The sequence below is a fragment of the Nerophis lumbriciformis genome, linkage group LG22 (assembly GCF_033978685.3).
Source record: "Nerophis lumbriciformis linkage group LG22, RoL_Nlum_v2.1, whole genome shotgun sequence".
In the NCBI taxonomy this organism is placed as follows: domain Eukaryota; kingdom Metazoa; phylum Chordata; class Actinopteri; order Syngnathiformes; family Syngnathidae; genus Nerophis; species Nerophis lumbriciformis.
The window spans coordinates 33,756,314-33,777,458 of record NC_084569.2 but is presented as its reverse complement, the minus strand read 5'-3'; the positions used below and the strand labels follow the sequence as shown (position 1 = coordinate 33,777,458).

The 21,145-nt window shown below is 44.9% G+C and overlaps 1 protein-coding gene and 1 long non-coding RNA gene across 2 annotated transcripts in view; one reads left to right on the top strand and one right to left on the bottom strand.

Annotated features, from left to right (window-relative positions):
* Positions 1–1,375: 1,375 nt before the first annotated feature.
* col1a1a (collagen, type I, alpha 1a) lies at positions 1,376–16,842 on the bottom strand. The gene is made up of 49 exons (XM_061973745.2): positions 16,594–16,842; positions 15,200–15,391; positions 15,081–15,106; positions 14,861–14,896; positions 14,473–14,565; positions 13,941–14,009; positions 13,816–13,860; positions 13,511–13,564; positions 13,378–13,431; positions 13,242–13,295; positions 13,109–13,162; positions 12,971–13,024; positions 12,568–12,612; positions 12,422–12,475; positions 12,297–12,341; positions 12,161–12,214; positions 11,770–11,868; positions 11,608–11,652; positions 11,430–11,528; positions 11,238–11,291; positions 11,035–11,142; positions 10,744–10,797; positions 10,555–10,653; positions 10,409–10,462; positions 10,234–10,332; positions 10,072–10,125; positions 9,933–9,986; positions 9,741–9,848; positions 9,618–9,662; positions 9,425–9,523; positions 9,233–9,340; positions 8,983–9,144; positions 8,786–8,839; positions 8,592–8,699; positions 8,455–8,508; positions 8,333–8,386; positions 8,077–8,238; positions 7,852–7,959; positions 7,543–7,650; positions 7,417–7,470; positions 6,781–6,888; positions 6,642–6,695; positions 6,464–6,571; positions 6,335–6,388; positions 6,154–6,261; positions 5,801–6,077; positions 5,514–5,704; positions 5,189–5,431; positions 1,376–2,094 (listed from the first exon to the last, which is right to left on the bottom strand). The coding sequence occupies exons 1-49, from the start codon at positions 16,673–16,675 to the stop codon at positions 1,948–1,950; spliced, it is 4,344 nt and encodes a 1,447-aa protein (XP_061829729.1). The 5' UTR covers positions 16,676–16,842; the 3' UTR covers positions 1,376–1,947.
* The window catches only part of LOC133615185 (uncharacterized), a 45,875-nt gene continuing 40,190 nt past the window's right edge, over positions 15,461–21,145 (top strand). Inside the window, exons 1-2 of the long non-coding RNA XR_009816688.1 lie at positions 15,461–15,527; positions 16,045–16,157. This is a non-coding gene — a long non-coding RNA (uncharacterized lncRNA). The remainder of the gene's footprint in view (positions 15,528–16,044; positions 16,158–21,145) is intronic.

Sequence of the window (21,145 nt, the reverse complement as noted above, 5' to 3'; positions counted from 1 at the left end):
CTTATTTTGAAGGCGCTAAGAGCGGAAGTGATGTCACGTTGCGGAGGTTTTTGAAAGAAGGTAAATAAAGTGGTCCTCGTGTAAACTGGAGCCTCCGTGTTTGTTATTTTGTAGTTTCATACAGTATAGGCGACATTTATAAACCCTCGGTTACACTTTTTTAAATAGATTCAATCTTGCACGTGGAAAGTTTAAGTGAGGGCTTTAGTTGCGGCGCATGGACTTAATTTCTAAGTAAAGGTAAGACCATAATAATGTTTTTTTTTTTATTAAATGTGCTTTTTGTGTGCTACAGTTTGTATGTGTAAAGTTAAAGTTAAGTTAAAGTACCAATGATTGTCACACACACACTAGGTGTAATGAAATGTGTCCTCTGCATTTGACCCATCCCCTTGATCACCACTGGGAGGTGAGGGGAGCAGTGGGCAGCAGCGGCGCCGCGCCTGGGAATCATTTTTGGTGATTTAACCCCCAATTCCAACCCTTGATGCTGAGTGCCAAGCAGGGAAGAATGCTGGTATGAGCTTTTAAACATAACCCGTTAACTGCTGCCAATCAAATGGTGAATAAGATACTCTTTAGGGTTCATATGTTTGTAAATCTGACTGTGATGAAGTCAGTGCCTCACCAGCCATCAACGTCACTGCTGGAAAGTAATAGAAATATAAAATCCTGTATTATTTCACAAATGGTGGCATCAACAGATGAGGTTACAGGTTAGTTTTTTTGGGAATTGCTTTCCCTTTTCCAGCTTTGAAAAAAATTATATTGGTCAGTCCTGCAAAATCAGTCAGTGAGATTCATTGTTCGACCACTTAACATGCTTTATTCCAGCATTCAAATAATTAAAAACATCTCAAATTATTTTACATATACAAAACAGGTACAGAACTGTGTTGCGGTTTTCTCTCTCTACTGTAGATGGCTTTCTGCATGTGCATTTCATTTTTTTTTCAGAAACAAAAAAATGACAACAGGCTCGTATAAAAGCTGAGAAGAGGATGGGGGGGGGGGGAAGACGTTTGGGGAATTTTAGTTGAAGAACATCAAACCAAAACTGAAAAAGAAAGGAGAGAAAAGATCCTGGACACCAAGAATAAAACCCGGGGTGTCATTTTAGCACCAAAAATCGTGTCACTTTAATAGAAAAGAACATTAGTTGCAACACAAGAATAGCACCTGAGTGCTTTCCCAGCTGCAGGAAAAACATCTTTTCCAACATTTTTTTTTTTTTTTGAGGTAGCCATAGGATGTTCTTTTTAAAAAAAAAACAAGTTTTAAAACCAATGTTTCTCTGCTGGTGGCTTTAATGTGACTTTCCAAAGAACAAACAAGAGAGATGACAGCGAAAACATTTAAAAGACAAACGTGGCTGTCAGTTTCACCGTTTATTCATCAACACCTGAAATGTGGTACAAAGCAATCGGGTTCTTGTCTGTCGGGACTGTCCTGTCATTCCTCTCACGGCACGGGGGTGTATAAAAATACAAAAGTCACCTGTGTGTTTCTGTAAACTCCAGAGAGGCCTGGATTGGTTGAAGAAGGGGGCGGAGTCAATTTCTTTTTTTTTCTTTGTTTTTTTACAGAATCATATATTATTTTCTTGTTGCCAGTGAAACAAAATGTCTTGGGATCCTGGGTGTTGTTGATGGTAAAAAAAAAAACGAGACAAAAACCAACAAAAAAGAGTCAGAAACAAAAAGTAGTGGTCCTAAACGCGATGGCGCCGGACGTTGCCGCACCGCCGCCATCTTTGTTGAAGTGCAGGTTTTGAGGCGTCGTGGACCATGGCAGGGGGGGGAGGGTGGGCGTGGGAGGGGGCCAGATCAGAAAAATGTTTGGGGTGGCTGTTTCTTTTTTTTTTAAGGAGAGGGTTGGTTGCTAGAAAAAAAAAATAAAACGCACACACTCACGCACCACAACATGTTCAAGTCCAGATTTCTCTTTTTACAAGAAGCAGACGGGTCCGACTTCAAGGCCAAACTCTTGGTCTGGAGCACCAACATCCATAGGAGCGATGTCAATGATGGGCAGGCGAGATGTTTTCGATGTCTTGTATTCGATGATTGTCTTGCCCCATGTACCGGTGTGTGACTGCAATGAAACACCACAAATAGTCAGGACACGCTTCAAAAGTCACTTCGTCATTCGCCGCTACGAATTGTGGAATAATTCCGCTTTTTATAGTCATTTAGGTAAAGAGATTTGATGGCGCCTGGTAGAAAAAAAAAGTGTCACTCAACATTTTCCCAGCAGAGAGAAGCTTTGACAAGACTTGTTGTGTAACTTGCACGTTTTGCATGTTTTGCACGTTTTGCACGTTGTTGTGTAACTTGCACGTTTTGCATGTTTTGCACGTTGTTGTGTAACTTGCACGTTTTGCAAGACAGTTTATTCTAAGCTTGGAATTTGAACTGGGAGACGCATAATATTACCGTATTTTTCGGACTATAAGTCGCATTTTTTTTTCATAGTTTCTCCGGGGGTGCGACTTATACTCAGGCGCGACTTATGTGTGAAATTATTACCACATTAGCGTAAAATATCAAATAATATTATTTAGCGATTAGGAGTGACAGATTGTTTGGTAAACGTATAGCATGTTCTATATGTTATAGTTATTTGAATGACTCTTACCATAATATGTTACGTTAACATACCAGGCACGATCTCAGTTGGTTATTTATGCCTCATATAGGGCTGCAACTAACAACTAATTTGATAATCAATTAGTATGTCGATTATTACTACGATTAATCGATTAATAATCGGATAAAAGAGACAAACTACATTTCTATACCATAATATGTTACGTTAACATACCAGGCACGTTCTCAGTTGGTTATTTATGCCTCATATAGGGCTGCAACTAACAACTAATTTGATAATCAATTAATCTGTCGATTATTACTACGATTAATCGATTAATACTCGGATAAAAGAGACAAACTACATTTCTATCCTTTCCAGTATTTTATTGAAAAAAAAACAGCATACTGGCACCATACTTATTTTGATTATTGTTTCTCAGCTGTTTGTAATGTCGCAGTTTATAAATAAAGGTTTTTAATTTTTTTTTTTTTTTAAAGTAGCCTCTGCGCATGCGCATAGCATAGATCCAACGAATCGATGACTAAATTAATCAACAACTATTTTTATAATCGATTTTAATCGATTAGTTGTTGCAGCCCTAGCTTCATATAACGTACACTTATTCAGCCTGTTGTTCACTATTCTTTATTTATTTTAAATTGCCTTTCAAATGTCTATTCTTGGTGTTGGGTTATATGAAATAAAATTCCCGAAAAAAAGCGACTTATACTCCAGTGCGACTTATATATGTTTTTTTGTTTTTTCGTCTTTATAATGCATTTTCGGCAGGTGCGACTTATACTCCGGTGCGACTTATACTCGGTACATTATCGCTAAGTTCTCCTAGGACTTTCGGAAGGCATCTACCGTATTCTTCGGACTATATGTCGCAGTTTTTTTTCATAGTTTGGCCGGGGGTGCGACTTATACTCAGGAGCGACTTATGTGTGAAATTATTAACACATTACCGTAAAATATCAAATAATATTATTTAGCTCATTCACGTAAGAGAAGTGGTTCTTAACCTGGGTTCGATCGAACCCTAGGGGTTCGTTGAGTCGGCCTCAGGGGTGGTAAAGACACATCCGACTTATCGTGTAAATAAAAACTTCTCCCTATCAGCGTATGATGGATACTCCCAAACAATGTTCCCTTTTGATTGATCGATTGAAACTTTTACCAGCAGATTGCAAAGGAAGAGAATACACAGTACAGTACATATTCCGTACAATTGACCACTAAATGGTAACACCCCAATCAGTGTTTCAACTTGTTTAAGTCCACGTTAATCAATTCATGGTAATGTGTGTAAGGTGTGTTAATTTGTTGTGAGTTCATGCACTGTGTTGGTTTTGTTCTTTGAACAAGGTGATGTTCATGCACGGTTCATTTTGTGCACCAGTAAAAAAAATATAACTTTTTCTTGAATGAAGGGTTCGGTGAATGCGCATATGAAACTGGTGGGGTTCGGTACCCCCAACAAGGACTAGACGTATAAGATTTCATGGGATTTAGCGATTAGGAGTGACAGATTGTTTGGTAAACGTATAGCATGTTCTATATGTTATAGTTATTTGAATGACTCTTACCATAATATGTTACGTTAACATACCAGTTGGTTATTTATGCCTCATATAACGTACACTTATTCAGCCTGTTGTTCACTATTCTTTATTTATTTTAAATTGCCTTTCAAATGTCTATTCTTGGTGTTGGCTTTTATCAAATACATTTCCCCCCACAAATGCGACTTTATACATGTTTTTTTCCTTCTTTATTATGCGTTTTCGGCCGGTGCGACTTATACTCAGGAGCGACTTATACTTCGAAAAATACGGTACTTTTTTTAACAACTAATTTTATTAATAAGGACATTGACAATTCGCATTTCCTGATGGTACCTGACAAAACTTGTACGCAATATTTACCCCTTAGCAAATGCATGAGAACGCTCGTCATTAAGAGAAAACTTATTTTAACAGCTGTCAATAGTGAAGTCAATAACGAGATTGACATTTTTAAGTAAGAAATGAATACATTTCTGTTTTTTTGCTCTGAAAATGTTTGATGATTATGTCCCGTTCTGATACTTCTGTAGCACTGTAAGGCAACATATGCATGTAATGCTATGCTATGTGATGCTAACTTTTTCCTTTTTAGCTTCTTTGTGGGCGGGAAAAAACAAAAACAAGCTCAAGGTAAACTCAAAATCAACTTCATAGCATTTAGAGTTAACCCAGCTGCTCACTCAACAGAAAATGTAGAGCATTCTAATCGAGTGTGAATGTAGCCGTTGTACTTCTAGACTGTACTAAACAGGGTACTTATCATTTTGTACAAGGAACCTACTATGAAAATGTTTAGAAAAAAGCTATTTTGGAAAGAAATTCCAGCTCTAAACCTCCATATTACTTTAGCATTCTTGCTAAGCTATGCACTCAGGATAGTAGTGCTGCAATATAGCCACAGTAAAGATCTTATTGGCCCATTTTCGTCGCGCGACTTGACTTTTACCACAAAAGCTAAAATGTGGATTTTCGGCGTCTATTTAACGTTCCGTCGCCCAATAAAGGTCTACAAACGTAAGTTTCCTCACCGTGCAGCCGTCCTCGAGGACACTGTAGGTGAAACGGCTGTTGCCCTCAGCTCTGATCTCGATCTCGTTGGAGCCCTGGAGGATGACAGCCTTCTTCAGGTTGCCGGTGGCAGCATCCATGTAGGAGATGCTGTTCTTGCAGTGGTAGGTGATGTTCTGGGAGGACTCAGTTGACATGAGACGCAGGAAGGTCATCTGGATGTTGACGTCTTCTGGCATGGAGCCCTCGCTGCCGTACTCGAACTGTGGGGTGAGGGGAAGCGAGGGGAGAGGTTAGCAAATGGTCGCAGAGGAGACCACTTAAAGGATTGTTGGGTTGGGTTACCTGGAAGCCCTCGTTCATTGCCTCGCCGAACCAGACGTGCTTCTTCTCCTTGATGTTCTTGCTGATGTACCAGTTCTTCTTGGCAACCTCGCGCTGAGTGGGGGCCACGCAGGTCTCTCCGGTCTCCATGTTACAGTAGACCTTGATGGCATCTTGGTTGCAGCCCTGGTCGGGGTCAATCCAGTACTCTCCTGAGGATGGAGTGGCACAAAGAGTCAGAAACCCATGCCACCGAGCTTAATCTTCTGACCCTCAGTACCACCTTTTTCCACGTGACAAAGACTCACCGCTCTTCCAGTCTGGGTGGCACATCTTGAGGTCGCGGCAAGTTCTGGCGGGGTTCTTGCGAGTTCCGTCGGGGCTGCGGATCTGCTCAATCTGCTGGCTCAGAGTCTTCAGGGTGCCGTCCACCTCCAGGTCGCGGTCACGCAGAACGTTAGCGTCATCGCGGTAGTGACGGAAGGGATCGGGACCCTTCTCCTGAGGCTGGGCAATGAAGCCAAGGTCAAATCCACCACCAGGGGCTCCGGGTGCGCCGGGAGGTCCGGGAGGTCCGGAAGGACCCTAAAGGAAAACAGAAATGTGTCGTTAAAACAATCTTTGTGGTGGCATTTAGATTAAGAAGTGAAGTGAGCCTTACCACTGGTCCCATTTCTCCATTGCGTCCACGAGGTCCGGAAGGTCCGCTGGGACCAGGAAGGCCAGTCATACCATCCTTACCAGAAGAACCGGCAGATCCAGAAGGTCCCTGTGGAGCGCAAGCAAGAAGTCTTTAAATTGTCTGAAGGAAAAATAAACTGGCAAAAATGAACAAGACTCACTCTGGGTCCAGCAGCTCCGGAAACACCAGCAGGTCCTTGCTCGCCATGAGCACCCTATGAGTGAGCAAAGAATAGAGAAGTTAGGAGCCGAAGGTGTGTTTTGAAATCTATGAGTGCTGAGTGACATACGGAGGGTCCAGGAGCTCCCTGCATGCCAGTGAATCCTCTGTGTCCCTTCAAGCCTCTCTCACCAGCCTCTCCACTCTCTCCCTTGTCTCCACGAATTCCATGGGCTCCCTAATAGAAGATGAAATTAATCACCTGTTCTCTGTTGGGCTCAATTGCTGGTGCTTGTCATGTTACTTACAGCAGGGCCACGAGGGCCAGCAGGACCAGCGGGACCAGCAGGGCCAGCAGGTCCCTGAAACAACCCCCAGAAGAGTCATGAACACTGCAGGATGGTGCTGCACTCACGACAAAAGACCAGTGCACTTCTTTTCACTTACAGAGTCTCCGCGGTCGCCATTCTTTCCAGCGGGTCCGACGGGTCCAGGGGCACCAGGGGGTCCGGGGGCACCAGGAATTCCAGCAGGGCCAGACTCTCCACGGTCTCCCTAAATTGTTCCACAAGATCATCTCATTTAGTCGATACGATTGTTTTTGACATCAAAGTGAGGGGATAAGTGCGTTTTTGAAAATATTTTGTGTATGAGGCCATGAATGTGTTCTGACTGTTGATTGGATAAGGAAGGTAAGAAAACGAGAGGGCAAAATGGCACTTCTGATAGTAACGGTTGCAGAGTCCTGTTCTGTAAGGTTTGTCTTCTATGGACTTAAGCCCAGTTACTGGGTGATCGTAAAAGAGAGGCTTTTACCACGTTTTGAGATTGGGTCAGCTGAGAGGAAACTATGTGAACCACTTCCTTAAGTTGCACATGATGGCATGAAACATGAATAGCATCAGTCAGGCTCATTCCGGTGAGATCCACAGAACTAGCTCTGATATTGGTTTCATTTACATCAGGGAACACGTTTTTACAATACATAATATGCGAAAAGGAGTAGGAAGAAGCATAGATGTAATCCTTATCTCCATAAATTAACTTGCTTGTACTGATTGTAGTGTTGTCTACTCGACTCACCTTGGGTCCGGCAGGTCCATCACGGCCAGCGGATCCCTCGTTACCAGCGGCTCCCTAAAACAAACATTGGATTAGTTACAGGACTGACCTACACACGCAAGGAGGGTTATTGGATAATCGTTTTACCTCGCGTCCGGTCTCTCCAGAGGGTCCAGCCAGTCCAGGGGGTCCCATGGGTCCAGGAGGTCCGCGCTCACCAGAGGGGCCACCGGATCCCTGCTTTCCGGGCTCTCCCTGTAGTGGTGACACGGCATGGGTGCATTTGGTTACACGTTGTGCACTACATCCACTATGTGTGTTTTATCACATAGATCTTTCTTGTGACCAACTCCAAAAGCACTATAAATTGGAGCTGGACTCAAGTGTGTTGGTTGCTGTCATTTAAGCGTGTTTAACTATGGTTTTAAACATCAAGTATAACTACAATGAGCTTACAGAAGGTCCAGGCAGGCCAGGGAATCCTCGCTCTCCTCTTTGTCCAGACAGACCAACAATACCACGCTGCCCACCAATACCCTGAGGTCCAGGAATTCCAGCGCTACCCTGCAGGGTATTACAAGAAAAAAGTATTAAGACACTGGTGTTGGATTCAAGAATCTACTCAAATCTAGAAAAGAGCCTTGTCGCAGAAGTGTTTTTGTGATGTAGGTTTCAACTTACTGAAGCACCATCGGCACCGGGGCTACCCTTCTCTCCAGCAGGTCCTGGGGGTCCATGAGGTCCCACCTCACCGGCGCGACCAGCAGGTCCAGTGTCACCACGGTTTCCTTTGGCTCCTTCCTTTCCACCGGGTCCAGAAGCGCCAGGGGGTCCAGCGTGGCCCTGTTCCATACATTGATCGGATACAATTAACCTCACAGCCCAGTAGAAAGCTTCATGATGTCTTATTAAAGTGCTGTCATTCATTGTAACTTACAGAGGGGCCGGGTGGTCCAACTCTGCCGACAGCACCAGGGAAACCAGTTACACCCTTGGGAAGCAGACAGAGGGTTTATTAGTTAAATTTGATGCATGAGTAGGAAGAGAGTTTTAACTCACAGAAGGTCCCATTGCTCCGCGAGCTCCTTTGGGGCCAGTGTTTCCAACGGGACCCTAAATGAACACAGAACAGCGTCAGAAGGCATAGTAACGCTAATAACATACAAATATTGTATAGAAGGGGATTTTCTACAAACCTGAGGTCCGGGGGCACCAGTGGGTCCAGCAGCGCCAGGAGGACCAGCATCTCCCTTAGCACCATTGTTACCAGCCTCTCCCTTAGCACCAGCCAGTCCATCAGCACCCTAGATGGTGGTCAAGAGGGAAATGTAAGTTATTCTTGTTTTAGTTTAACAGGAAAAGAGTCTGCGAGAAAGCCAGTGAAACTTACAGGAGGTCCAGCAAATCCAGCAGGTCCGGGTGGTCCGGCCTCTCCACGCTCACCCTATGGAAGAGGAGAAGATTAGAACATGTGAAGATAATGACTAAGGTGCCCTCAACTGAAGCTACTTCTGCTCCTGGACAGACTGAGGAGACCTATGGAATGATGTCAGGGTGACAGTTGGGCCTTTTCTTTTCATAACTCACAGGGCCTCCACGAGCTCCAGCAGGTCCAGCAGGTCCACTGGGACCAGCCTCTCCCTTGTCTCCAGTAGCTCCGGCGGATCCGGGAAGTCCAATAGGACCGCTCATACCACGGGGACCATCCTTGCCAGGTGCTCCATCAGTTCCCTTAGCTCCTTGTTCACCCTGGATAAGTAAGAGAGGACAATGCATGAGATTAAAAAGCAATGGGAGTTCTTTGCAGGTCCAATATAACGCTAGTGTCACAACTCACTCTGTCTCCTCTCAGTCCTGGAAGACCACCGGCACCACGCTCACCAGGCATTCCCTGCAGTCCAGGAGGTCCCTGAGCTCCGGGTGCACCGGGTGCTCCAGCATCTCCCTGAAGAAGAAGAAGGAAGATATTACAATGAAGAAGTTTTCAGAAGCAGAGTCAGAACCATGTTTCACCTTCTGCCAAGATTACCTTAGCGCCCTCGCTTCCAGCAGATCCGGGGGATCCACGGGCACCACCAGGTCCAATGGCACCAGGGGCACCACGCTCTCCGGGGAATCCTCTGTCACCCTGAGGATAGCAGAGCGTTAGTGGACTTGAGCATAACCAGAATCCAAGTCATTATAGTCTATCATTTAATGTAAATATATGAGGATGGACTTACTCTTGAACCAGCAGGTCCTGAGGCTCCAGCCTCTCCGGGCACACCCTATATTACAGGACAAAAAGAACAAGTCGATAAACTCTTCCAGGAAGTGAGCTCACTCGAGCTAAATTCAGTCAGTACCTGCTCTCCGGACTTGCCAGTCTCGCCAATAGCACCTTGGGGTCCTGGAAGTCCCTGGAATCCGGGAGGTCCACCTGGTCCTGCCTCGCCTCTCTCACCAGCAGGTCCCTAAGGAAAAGCAAAGGAAGAAACTTAGGAACCAATCGGAACAATCCGCTTGGAAGTTTATTGGTAATGCCTGCGTCTACTCACAGAAGGTCCAGCAGCTCCCTGAGCACCAACGTCACCGTCCTTACCAGGAGCACCCTAAATAGACAAATATGTTGCAGTCTGAATGTCGAGCATTCACATCGGACAAGAACATGGCAGCTTCACACAGCGGAACACTCACAACAGGGCCGGTAGGTCCCATCACTCCACGCTCACCGGGCTTTCCACCATCACCCTAAAGTCCAAAAAAAAGAACTTTCATCACCAGAGTGATCTCGACAATGATCTAGATACCAGTAGAAACTCGTCAAATCTACTTCACAGCTAGAGGCGCAGTACTTACAGCAGCTCCCTTGGGTCCTGGGAATCCCATGACTCCGGGCTGGCCTCTGGCTCCAACGGCGCCAGGAGGTCCGGGGCGGCCATCTTGTCCGGGGGCTCCCTGGTAAAGTGGATGAAGTTGAGCGTTTAAAGAAGGAATATCAACCAAACGTCCTGGCGTGATGATGAGAACTTACATTAGGTCCCATCTTGCCATCAGGTCCAGGGCTGCCTGGGCTGCCAGTCATACCCTAAAAGGTCAAAACAAATGCCAAAAATGTTTAGAGTAAGACAGTGAAGAAACCATGTTCGGTAATCAAAACAGCTGGCAGGAGAGCCTCACCTTAGCGCCGGGCAAACCAGGCTCACCAGTGCGGCCGACCTCTCCGCTGTTTCCTTTAGCTCCAGCAACACCTGGGGAACCACGCTCGCCAGTGGCACCCTGTGATCGGTTGTCAGGAAGAAATTACTTCAACAGGAAAACACAAGTGGACTGGATGATCTATGGTTGATGCATATGTGCTGTACTCACTTTGGGTCCAGCGGCACCATCAGAACCAGGGAAACCACGACCACCAGTACCACCCTGCAAAAGGAGTCAAATATTAAGTTGTTATAAAGGAGGTTCCGTATGACTGGAAGCAGAGATCAATAATTGACTTCAGGGAACGTAACCACTAAAATGAGTTTGGTTCTTGCAGTCGCAACCAAATTGCCTGTAGGGGGCACTAGCATGTTTGCACTATATTTGATATTGCTTATGTTTTATTCAATAAAAATAGTCAATCTTGAAGCTGGAGATGAATTAAGCTATAAGGCTTACACGCTCGCCAGGAACTCCACGGCCTCCAACGGGACCAGGCTCTCCTCTGCCTCCTCTCTTGCCCTCCTCACCGGAAGGTCCGGGAGGTCCCTGAACTCCTGGGGCACCCTGTAGAATGACAAATTCACATACAATATAAGTTACGGAAGGCATTATAAATATATATTTAAAAAATCATGTTCTTTTATGAGATGCAAACTTACAGCCTCTCCCTTAGCACCATGCTCTCCCTTGGATCCAGGGGCACCAGCCTCGCCCTACGAGAAAGATACAAGAAAATGTCAATAAAGATACCATAACACAACAAAATAATAATATGCACGGTAAGTTATCTATACATTTTTACCATACCAATTTCTCGGGATCATAATGGGTTTTGTAAGGGCTTTACTCACAGTGTTACCCTTGGGTCCTGCAGCACCAGCAGCACCGTGAGCTCCTGGGGGTCCACGGGGTCCGGGGAATCCGGGAGCACCAGCAACTCCAGAAGCACCCTGCAGGTGGCAGCACGTGTCACTTTACTGTCGGATCTGATGAGGAGGTTAGGCCTCGAGTAGGGGATGGTTTACTTACAGGGCCTCCCTTAGCTCCAGCAGCTCCATCACTTCCGGGGTTACCCTGAAAGACAAAAGAAAGGGAAGTGATTATCTCGAACCGTTCTGAAGTCAAATAATTTTTTCATTTGGGAGCCGTTAGACTCAAGCCCAAGTCAATCACAGAGGGGTTTGTACTTACAGCAGCTCCAGCAGCACCGGCGGGTCCGGGGTTACCGGGCTCACCACGGGATCCGGCAGGGCCCTCGGCTCCACGAGATCCCTGAGGTCCGGCCTCACCCTGAGAATAGAGTTAAATATTCTCAGAAAATCTATGTATGTACAGTATGTTGTGACCAAATCTGAATTGTATTACTAAGTATTGAAATGTTCAATGATGCTCATATCATTGGTAGTTGATGCATTATGGGTAAATGCAAATTTTACTTTAAGATGTGATAATAATGGAGGAAAAAAAAACTAATTGGCCAAATTAGGCCAAACAATTCATCTGAGCTGACCGTGACCAGACCATACAAGATGGTTCTTACTGGGCCAAAGGAGAATGAATGCATGTAAATTCTGTCTTGTACCTTGGCTCCAGGGCCACCGGGGAATCCAGGAGGTCCAGCGGGGCCGGTAGGACCCTGAAAAGGATCAATACATGCAACATATTCAGACAAAAGTGCCAAACAAACCTTTCTAAATGAGCCTATGCTGTCGACTTACGGGAGGTCCGGCAGCACCAGCGGCACCATCGTTACCACGAGCTCCCTGCAGCAGGAGAACAACCACCATTAGCTCCCAGGTCACCAATGACTCGAACAATCAAGCTAAAAGGCGAGTGAACTCACAGCAGCCCCAGCAGCGCCACTGCGGCCTCTCTCGCCGGGCAAACCACGAGGTCCCTAAAAGGCGAGGAAAATAAGGGGTTTAATGAACAAAACGTGGCATCGCTTCTGTAGAGAATCCAAGACTTGGCATGGCTTGGTTTACTCACCATAGCTCCGGGGGTTCCGTTCTCACCAGCGGCACCAGTCTCTCCCTAAACACACACATCTAAAATTAATGATCATTTCTCTAAAGTCATTGTTTCCCAAAAACTTTCAAGCTTTTCTTTGATTATTTTATGGCATAATCGCCCAAGAACCAGCGTCCACAGCTTTGTGTTTTGCAAAGCCGCTGGCTCTTAGGAGGATGTAGCAAGCTCAACCCAGTCTTATCTAAATGGTTCGGAAGGCAATGATAGTAAATAAAAAATATTTTACCGATAAGTTACTATTATGATGACTATAAACAGTGTTCACAATGAATTGAAATACAGAAAACGCTTCAATGCAGGTTTATGGGCACTTGCAAGAAAACGGTATTGGTTTTGTAAGAAAAAGCTACAAATAAGTTACCTTGGGTCCAGCGGGGCCACCATCTCCCTTGGCACCATCCAGACCGCTGAATCCCTGCAGAGAAGCAAAGATTGACGTATGACATCCTGCTTTTATCCATTAGCGCCATTTTGCAGAATTCTTTTATTCCGGACTCACTCTGTGTCCCTTGATTCCGGGCAGACCGGGAGTTCCGGGGAAACCGCGAGCTCCCTGATGTGTATAGACAAGGGGAAAGGGATGTTTATAGTGTGTTTACGATATAATTGTTGCAGGCGCCATGGCGACTCACCTGAGCGCCAGGAGGTCCACGCTCGCCAGAGCGACCTGGTTTGCCAGATTCACCCTAATACCAGGAGAAGAATAAGATCAGGGGGGCGCGTGATGAAAGTGTTACCTGCGAGGTGAGTAAGAGTTGATTGACTTACGTCCTCTCCGTTCTTTCCAGATGGGCCGGCGGGGCCGCGGGGTCCCATAGGGCCCTGTAGACACGAAGCACGTATAAAAAGTCAAGAGTTGCATCAAGTAAAAACTAGTGATGTGTGCATTTGTAGTACTCACAGAAGCTCCAGATTCTCCAGACTCACCGGGGGGACCAGTGAATCCCTGAGGGCCCTGAGCATAGGACACAAAAACAGTCAAAACCGCTTTTTGGAAGACGTGTCACATCAACAATTCACTTCCTGGTTCTGTATTAAACGCGATTTATAGCCGGGCTTCATGTAAACACGCAGATCCAATCAGTCTCCATGGTTTCTTAGTTCCTCACAGGCAGGATTGCATATTTTCACGATTCATACCGAGGATAGTCACAGCCGGAACGCTTAGGATAAAGGCTCAAACTGAAGAAGAAGTGGTGTTCTTACACTAGCACCGGCAGATCCAGGGGGTCCACGAGGTCCCATTGGGCCCTGCAAATGAGGGCGAGAGAGGGGTTAGAGTCCGCGTGACCTGCGGATTTGAATAGGAATCGTAGGAAATCGTCGCGTACCATGGGTCCGGGAACGGGAATGGGGGGAGATTTGTCGGAATAGCCACCAGACATCTGAGGGGAGAAGTTCTGCAAAAAAAGGAGGATTCATATTTATAATCACTGTAGTGGCATTCCAATGTTTTGCAGATCTATTAATAATCCATCCTTAACTCCTAATGACACATAAAACATTCAAAAATGTGTTTAGGTGACACAACTGACAACACTACAAAATGCAGCTACACAATAGCAATGCATAATAATAGCATAGTTAGCATACAGATGCTATATCTTTTAAGCATAATTAAATTATATTTACCAGATGCAAATTAAATGTATGTAGTCACTAAGTTATCTGTTATGCATGGAATCAAGAATGATGTCAGCTGATTCAAGTAAATTACATTTTTTTTTTGGCACTTACCGGTATACATATTCATAATCTCCCTCCCCCCGGCAACTGGATAAATACCCCCAAAGTATCCATTGTGCCGTGATTGTGTGTCAGATACACACAAAAATATCCCCTCTAAAAAAAATGAGTACTTACTCCACCGAGGCCGGGGGGTCCAGGGGGGCCGGGAGGTCCGGGCAGACCAGGCTGGCCGGGGACACCATCGTTACCAGCGGGACCAGCAAGACCCTGCGGGTGGGGGGGAGAGAGATAATATTTAGTCATGACAAGTCAGTCATAACATGGTGACGTATAAACCGGTCATGTGACATTAGCAAACAGGAAGTAGAGTAAAGACATAAGTCACCATAACTCAAATTTAGCTGTATTCTAAATAGAGCAAAAATGTCAACAAATTTCTTTCAACCTTAATTCAACAAGATCAAACACCATTAGTATGGATCCAGGTAGATTTTTTTTTTTTACAGATGCATCAGTTTTCCTTACACAAAAAAAACGTGTAAAAAGACCACCGCACACTTACCCTCTCTCCCTTAGGTCCACGGTCTCCCTTGGGTCCCTTTTGGGGAGAAACGGCATTTTAGAAAAACCATGTTTAATTGACCTGGTTGATAAACAACTCAATGGATACAATTCCTCACAATCATTTTTTTTTATATATTATACCAATAATTCAACTTTTTTTCTGATATTAACTGCAGTTTTTAATGATATCACATTATTATATAAATAAAATAATTTACCTCAACTTGAGATTGACCCTGGTAGCCTGCAGTCAGATAAAAAAAAAGTATGATGTGAAATTAATATGTTTATGTTATAATAATAATATTACAGATCATTATGTGTGTTGATGGCGTACCGTCGTCGGGGCAGATGGGGCAGCACTCGTCGTGGGGGATGACGGGGTTGGGGCAGTCGGCCGTGTCCTCGCAGATGACCTCATCGCACATCACCGTGCCGCTGTCGCACACGCAGATCTGGCATGGCTCGGGTTTCCACACGTCACGGTCCGCAAACACCTGGCCGTCGAGGGTGCAACTGCCACCCTCGCCTGAGGGGGGCGACAGAGACACATAAGGTAAGTGAACAAGAACAAGAGCGCGAACAAGAAAAAAAACAAAACAACAACAACCCGGAAGTAAGCTCCCAACCTAAACACCGTGTATCGTCTCGTTTTGTGGCTGAAAGTAAGTTATATATTCACCAATTCGTGCGAATAAAGCGTTTTTATAATTGTAGGCATATTGGAAGGAGCGAAATGTAAAGTAAAAGAGAGGCATTTAAAAAAAAGCAGGATATGAAATGTGTCGCATTTTGCTTAATTTTTAAGATTTTAAGCATGATAAAGTTGATAACGAATGCCTAAGAGCTGACCTCACATACTTTGCGGGCTTGGCAGCAGCTGGTGGAAAAAAAAAAGACTTCCACATGTGTTTGCAATTAGAGCCACAGATTAAACAGCCGAGAGGGGGGGGTGAGAAGAGAAGTGGCGTGCAGGTGCACAGCTCGGCCGCTAGATGGCACTAGAAGACCTCATCTGTTTCTCTAGATGCACATCTGGAAAAGTGGAATATCTGCTCCTTTGTTCTTGCCTTAAAGGCCCTAACTTTTACAGAAAAAAACCCTCTATCCTTGCACTGGACAAATGGATAAATAATACTACTCTTGCTCACCTTTCTTATCCCCCTTCCCCCCCCATTCAAGGTGCCTCCTCACCTGGCCAACTCGACAATGGGCCCGGGGGGCGTTGTTGACATTGCCACGTCAATCAAACCTGCAGTAAAGCTGTCTACTGGACTCGGCAGAGGAAGGCCCAGGTACACCCTTTTAAGTTGCAAAAGTGTTTACTTAAAAAAATGCATATAAATAGGAAGGGGGGGTGGGTTTAAATGTGAGCAATCTGCCTAAAAAGATGTGACGTTTGTGAGTCGTCGCATAGAAACCCTTGGCTAGAAAACCTGCAGCAACTTGCTTTGCATGCATTAGGGTGGGGAAAGGGGGGGCAGGGCGAGGGGCCTTCTTGGGATGCCCCATGCATTACGCAAAGCCTGCACTCCTTTTCTTTTATTTATCTATCTGCTGGAAAGAATGCGGCCATCAAAAACCCTCGCTTTTCTACTGCAAAGGTTTTTTCGCTCCCTGTCTTAAGATTTCAAGCCGGCCAAACGTCCACGCGAAAAGAATATATCCACTTTTCCAAAAGGCTGGTCGAGAAGCTCCGGAAAAGAGTGATGATGAGACGGTGACACTTACGGTCGTCCTCGCCCTGCGCTCTCACCAAGAGCACCGCTGCGCCGAGCAGCAGCGCCAGCCGCAAATCCACAAAGCTGAACATGTCTAGATGCCGCTAGACATGTAGACTCTTTGAGGCAAGAGAGGAAAAAAGTTGGGGATGTCTTCTCTTTCTGCTACACTCCACTCATACACGGGTGTTTGGGGTAGGGTCCGCTTGATTCCACAGTCCTCCTGACCCCAGCAGAAAACTCCCTACTGCCTACACTAACTTTCCACCAGGGCTTTTATATGGGAGTCTGCGCTGGGAGGCGCTGGGACTGGAGCGACTGGGACGCACCCTCGTTAGCCTCTCGCTGCCGCTCACGTTCAGGGAAGACAAGAATGGACCCCTCCCTCGGAGAAGGGGGGGAAAAAAACAGATGAAAAGAAAGAAAGGACAGAAGAAAAAAAAAAAAAAGAAGGGCCCTCCTTCCATAATTCCACAGCCGAGAAGGTTGGAGACGAGGAAAAGGGGGGTGAAGAGAAGAAACTTGATCCTGAGGAGCATTGGTAGGTTGGAGGAAGCTCTCCTCCTCAAAGAGCAGCAACAGGTTTATTCCAGACTTTTCTCCTTCACACTCATTATTGTGTGTATTCCACTTCTGCCTACGGAGCGCTCTCGTCTTCCTCCTGACCTTTGCGTATAAAACCCAAGTGCAGGTGGTCACCGGAAGGAAACCTCAAAGAAAGAGGCCTTCACCAAGTGGCACTGTGGGTACTTTTTTGATCCACCAATATTTCTTGGTAGCCACCACTCTGGTATGATGCTCGAACACAACTTAGGACCAGACTGGTAATGTCGCCATAACGCGGTCCTCATTCATGGTTATGGTTATGATTGATTTGTTTCAGACATGTTTTACATTAAGGAACGACACGTGGTTATGTTTGCTCAATCCGAAAAGGTAATGGATAGTTTTCCATGAACAGAACCCTTCATTAAATATGTGAGGGAAGTCATAGAGCTGCATACTAAGGTTAGGGTTAAAGGGTGAAATATGACCTTAACTGTCCAGTTTGCGTAATTGGCCGCTTGCAAAACTAAACTATATAACTACCGTATTTCACGGACTATAAGTCGCAGTTTTTTTCATAGTTTGGCCGGGGGTGCGCCTTATACTCAGGAGCGACTTATGTGTGAAATTATTAACACATTATAATATTATTTATCTCATTCACATAAGAGACTAGACGTATAAGATTTCATGGGATTTAGCGATTAGGAGTGACAGATTGTTTGGTAAACGTATAGCATGTTCTATATGTTATAGTTATTTGAATGACTCTTACCATAATATGTTACGTTAACATACCAGTTGGTTATTTATGCCTCATATAACGTACACTTATTCAGCCTGTTGTTCACTATTCTTTATTTATTTTAAATTGCCTTTGTCTATTCTTGGTGTTGGCTTTTATCAAATACATTTCCCCCCAAAAAATGCGACTTATACTCCAGTGCGACTTATATAAGGGGGCGGCATGGCGTAGTGGGTAGAGCAACCGTGCCAGAAACCTGAGGGTTGCAGGTTCGCTCCCCGCCTCTTACCATCCAAAAATCGCTGCCGTTGTGTCCTTGGGCGGGACACTTCACCCTTTTGCCCCCGGTGCCACTCACACCGGTGAATTGAATGATGAATGATAGGTGGTGGTCGGAGGGGCCGTTGGTGCAAATTGTAGCCACGCTTCTGTCAGTCTATGAAAGTAGCTTACCACCACCAGGTGTGAATGATTGATGGGTTCTACATGTAAAGCGACTTTGGGTACTTAGAAAAGCGCTATATAAATCCCAGTTATTATTATTATTATATGTTTTTTTCCTTCTTTATTATGCATTTTCGGCCGGTGCGACTTATACTCCGGAGCGACTTATACTCCGAAAAATAAGGTAAATGTTTTTTTTTTTTATGGAGGAGCGGTGATTCATGCCTCTTTTTTGTAAAAGAATATCGAGAGTGGTCTGATTCCTCGCTAAGTATAACGTCAAAGACGGTATGTCGGTTACGTCGATCCCTCTTGCTGTGTCTTCTTATTCTCTGCTGGACCAAGTAGCGGCAAATCTACGTGTGGCATTGAAAACACTGCATGCTGTGTACATATATTTTTACCTTTTAAGAAGCGCATGAATCAAATACTAAAGAGTATAAGGGACTTAACTATTGTTGACAGAGACTGTTTCACTGTCAAAATGCATCCCTCGTTAGTGCTTTTTGGGCGGCGTGGCTCAGATGGTAGAGCGGCGGTGCCAGCAACTTGAGGGTTCCAGGTTCGATTCCGGCTTCCGACATCCGAGTCTCTGCCGTTGTGTCCTCCCACTGCCACCCACACTGGTTTAAATGTAGCTTACATGTAGATCATGGGTTTCTCTATGTAAAGCGCTTTGAGTCTCTTGCAAAAAAGTGCTATATAAATTCTCTTTTTTTGTTATAACAATGTGATTTTGGACAAAGCCCGCTTATATGTCCAAAATGTGTTCAAAATGTTAAAGAACTGGGCTGAAAGATGAGTACTTCTATCATATTCATCCAGCTCAGGGAGCATCAGGTCAGAAAAGCATCATTTTAAACGCTTTTCAACCCGGGTCCTCACAACTGTCACCTCACCACCGACTCAGTCTGAGATGAGGGAACCAGATGTTGTTTTCTTTTTTTAACAAAAGGGTCCTGTCTTTAGAAATACCTGCACAATTGAGGGCTTGACAGACTTTATGATTGTCATTGGCGCTGAATAATAAAAGCCTCGTTTTTAGCAGCTGCACGGGTGACCCGCTCGTCCTTTCAAGACGATTGTGTTCAGGTGAGGTGTAATTAAACACAAACCGACCATTAGAACCCAGCAGATGAGCTGAAGGGAGACACGCAGCCATGTGATGATCCACCAGCAGCAGACACGTTGCACAGTGTGACGCTGGCCAACAAGTCTGTAATTCACTCCTCCTCCTCCTCCTCCTGCTCTCTCTCTCTTTCTCTCTCTTTCTCTCACACTGCAGATACCTCCACATTATCCATGTGTCTTTTTTTCTTTCTTTTTTTTTTTAACTGGGAGGAGGATGGAATGCAATCTGCTTTTCTGGTGGAAGGCAGGCAGAAAAGAACAAGAACGAGAGAAAAAAGCGCCACCTCATCATTCCCTCATTCAACCTTTTTAGTGTGAGAGCGTCACAAAGCCACACAATTTTTCGCACACACTTTTATCCTTCTAATAATATAATTAAGTATCTTGCTACGCAGTTGACTAAATATAGCTTCAATTAGGTCCACTTTGTGAAGTGCCAATGTATAAATAATACACAGTAATATTTTTTGGTCAAGTAAAGTGTCCAGCACATTGATTTCATATTTGATTAATATCATTTTTAAAAGATTCATTTCTTTCTTTCTTTCTTTCTTTAGTTTATTTCGAACATGAACACACTTACAGCATAATACATCACACAATTTCATCCATCCATCCATCCATCTTCTTCCGCTTATCCGAGGTCGGGTCGCGGGGGCAGCAGCTTAAGCAGGGAAGCCCAGACTTCCCTCTCCCCAGCCACTTCGTCCAGCTCCTCCCGGGGGATCCCGAGGCGTTCCCAGGCCAGCCGGGAGACATAGTCTTCCCAACGTGTCCTGGGTCTACCCCGTGGCCTCCTACCGGTCGGATGTGCCCGAAACACCTTCCTAGGGAGGCGTTCGGGTGGCATCCTGACCAGATGCCCGAACCACCTCATCTGGCTCCTCTCCATGTGGAGGAGCAGCGGCTTTACTTTGAGCTCCTCCCGGATGGCAGAGCTTCTCACCCTATCTCTAAGGGAGAGAGGAAACTCATTTTGGCCGCTTGTACCCGTGATCTAGTTCTTTCGGTCATGACCCAAAGCTCATGAGCATAGGTGAGGATGGGAACGTAGATCGACCGGTAAATCGAGAGCTTTGCCTTCCGGCTCAGCTCCTTCTTCACCACAACGGATCAATACAGCGTCCGCATTACTGAAGACGGCGCACCGATCCGCCTGTCGATCTCACGATCCACTCTTCCCTCACTCGTGAACAAGACTCCGAGGTACTTGAACTCCTCCACTTGGGGCAAGATCTCCTCCCCAACTTGGAGATGGTAGGAAGAGGCAAAGCTTATTTAATCCTACCCCTTTCCCACTTCAGAGCGTTTACAAATATATAGAATCATTTACTGACCTTTTTATATAATAAAATAACATCTATGAATTAGTATACACAACAGTTTTGTAATATTTAATTAATTATTTCAGTCATTGTTAACATACTGAGATGAAGAATATCTTATTTTCAATAAGGTTGAAAGTATTTCACATAATTCTTCTTCTTTGTACTTTGTAAGCACCATTAATTTGAACAACCTCTTAAACTGGATCATATCAGTACAATGTTTAACTTCTTTACTTAATCCATTCCATAATTTAATTCCACATACTGATATGCTAAAGGTTCTAAGTGTTGTACTTGCATACAAATGTTTTAAATTAGATTTTCCTCTAGTGTTATATTTCTCCTCTTTAGTTGAGAAGAATTGCTGT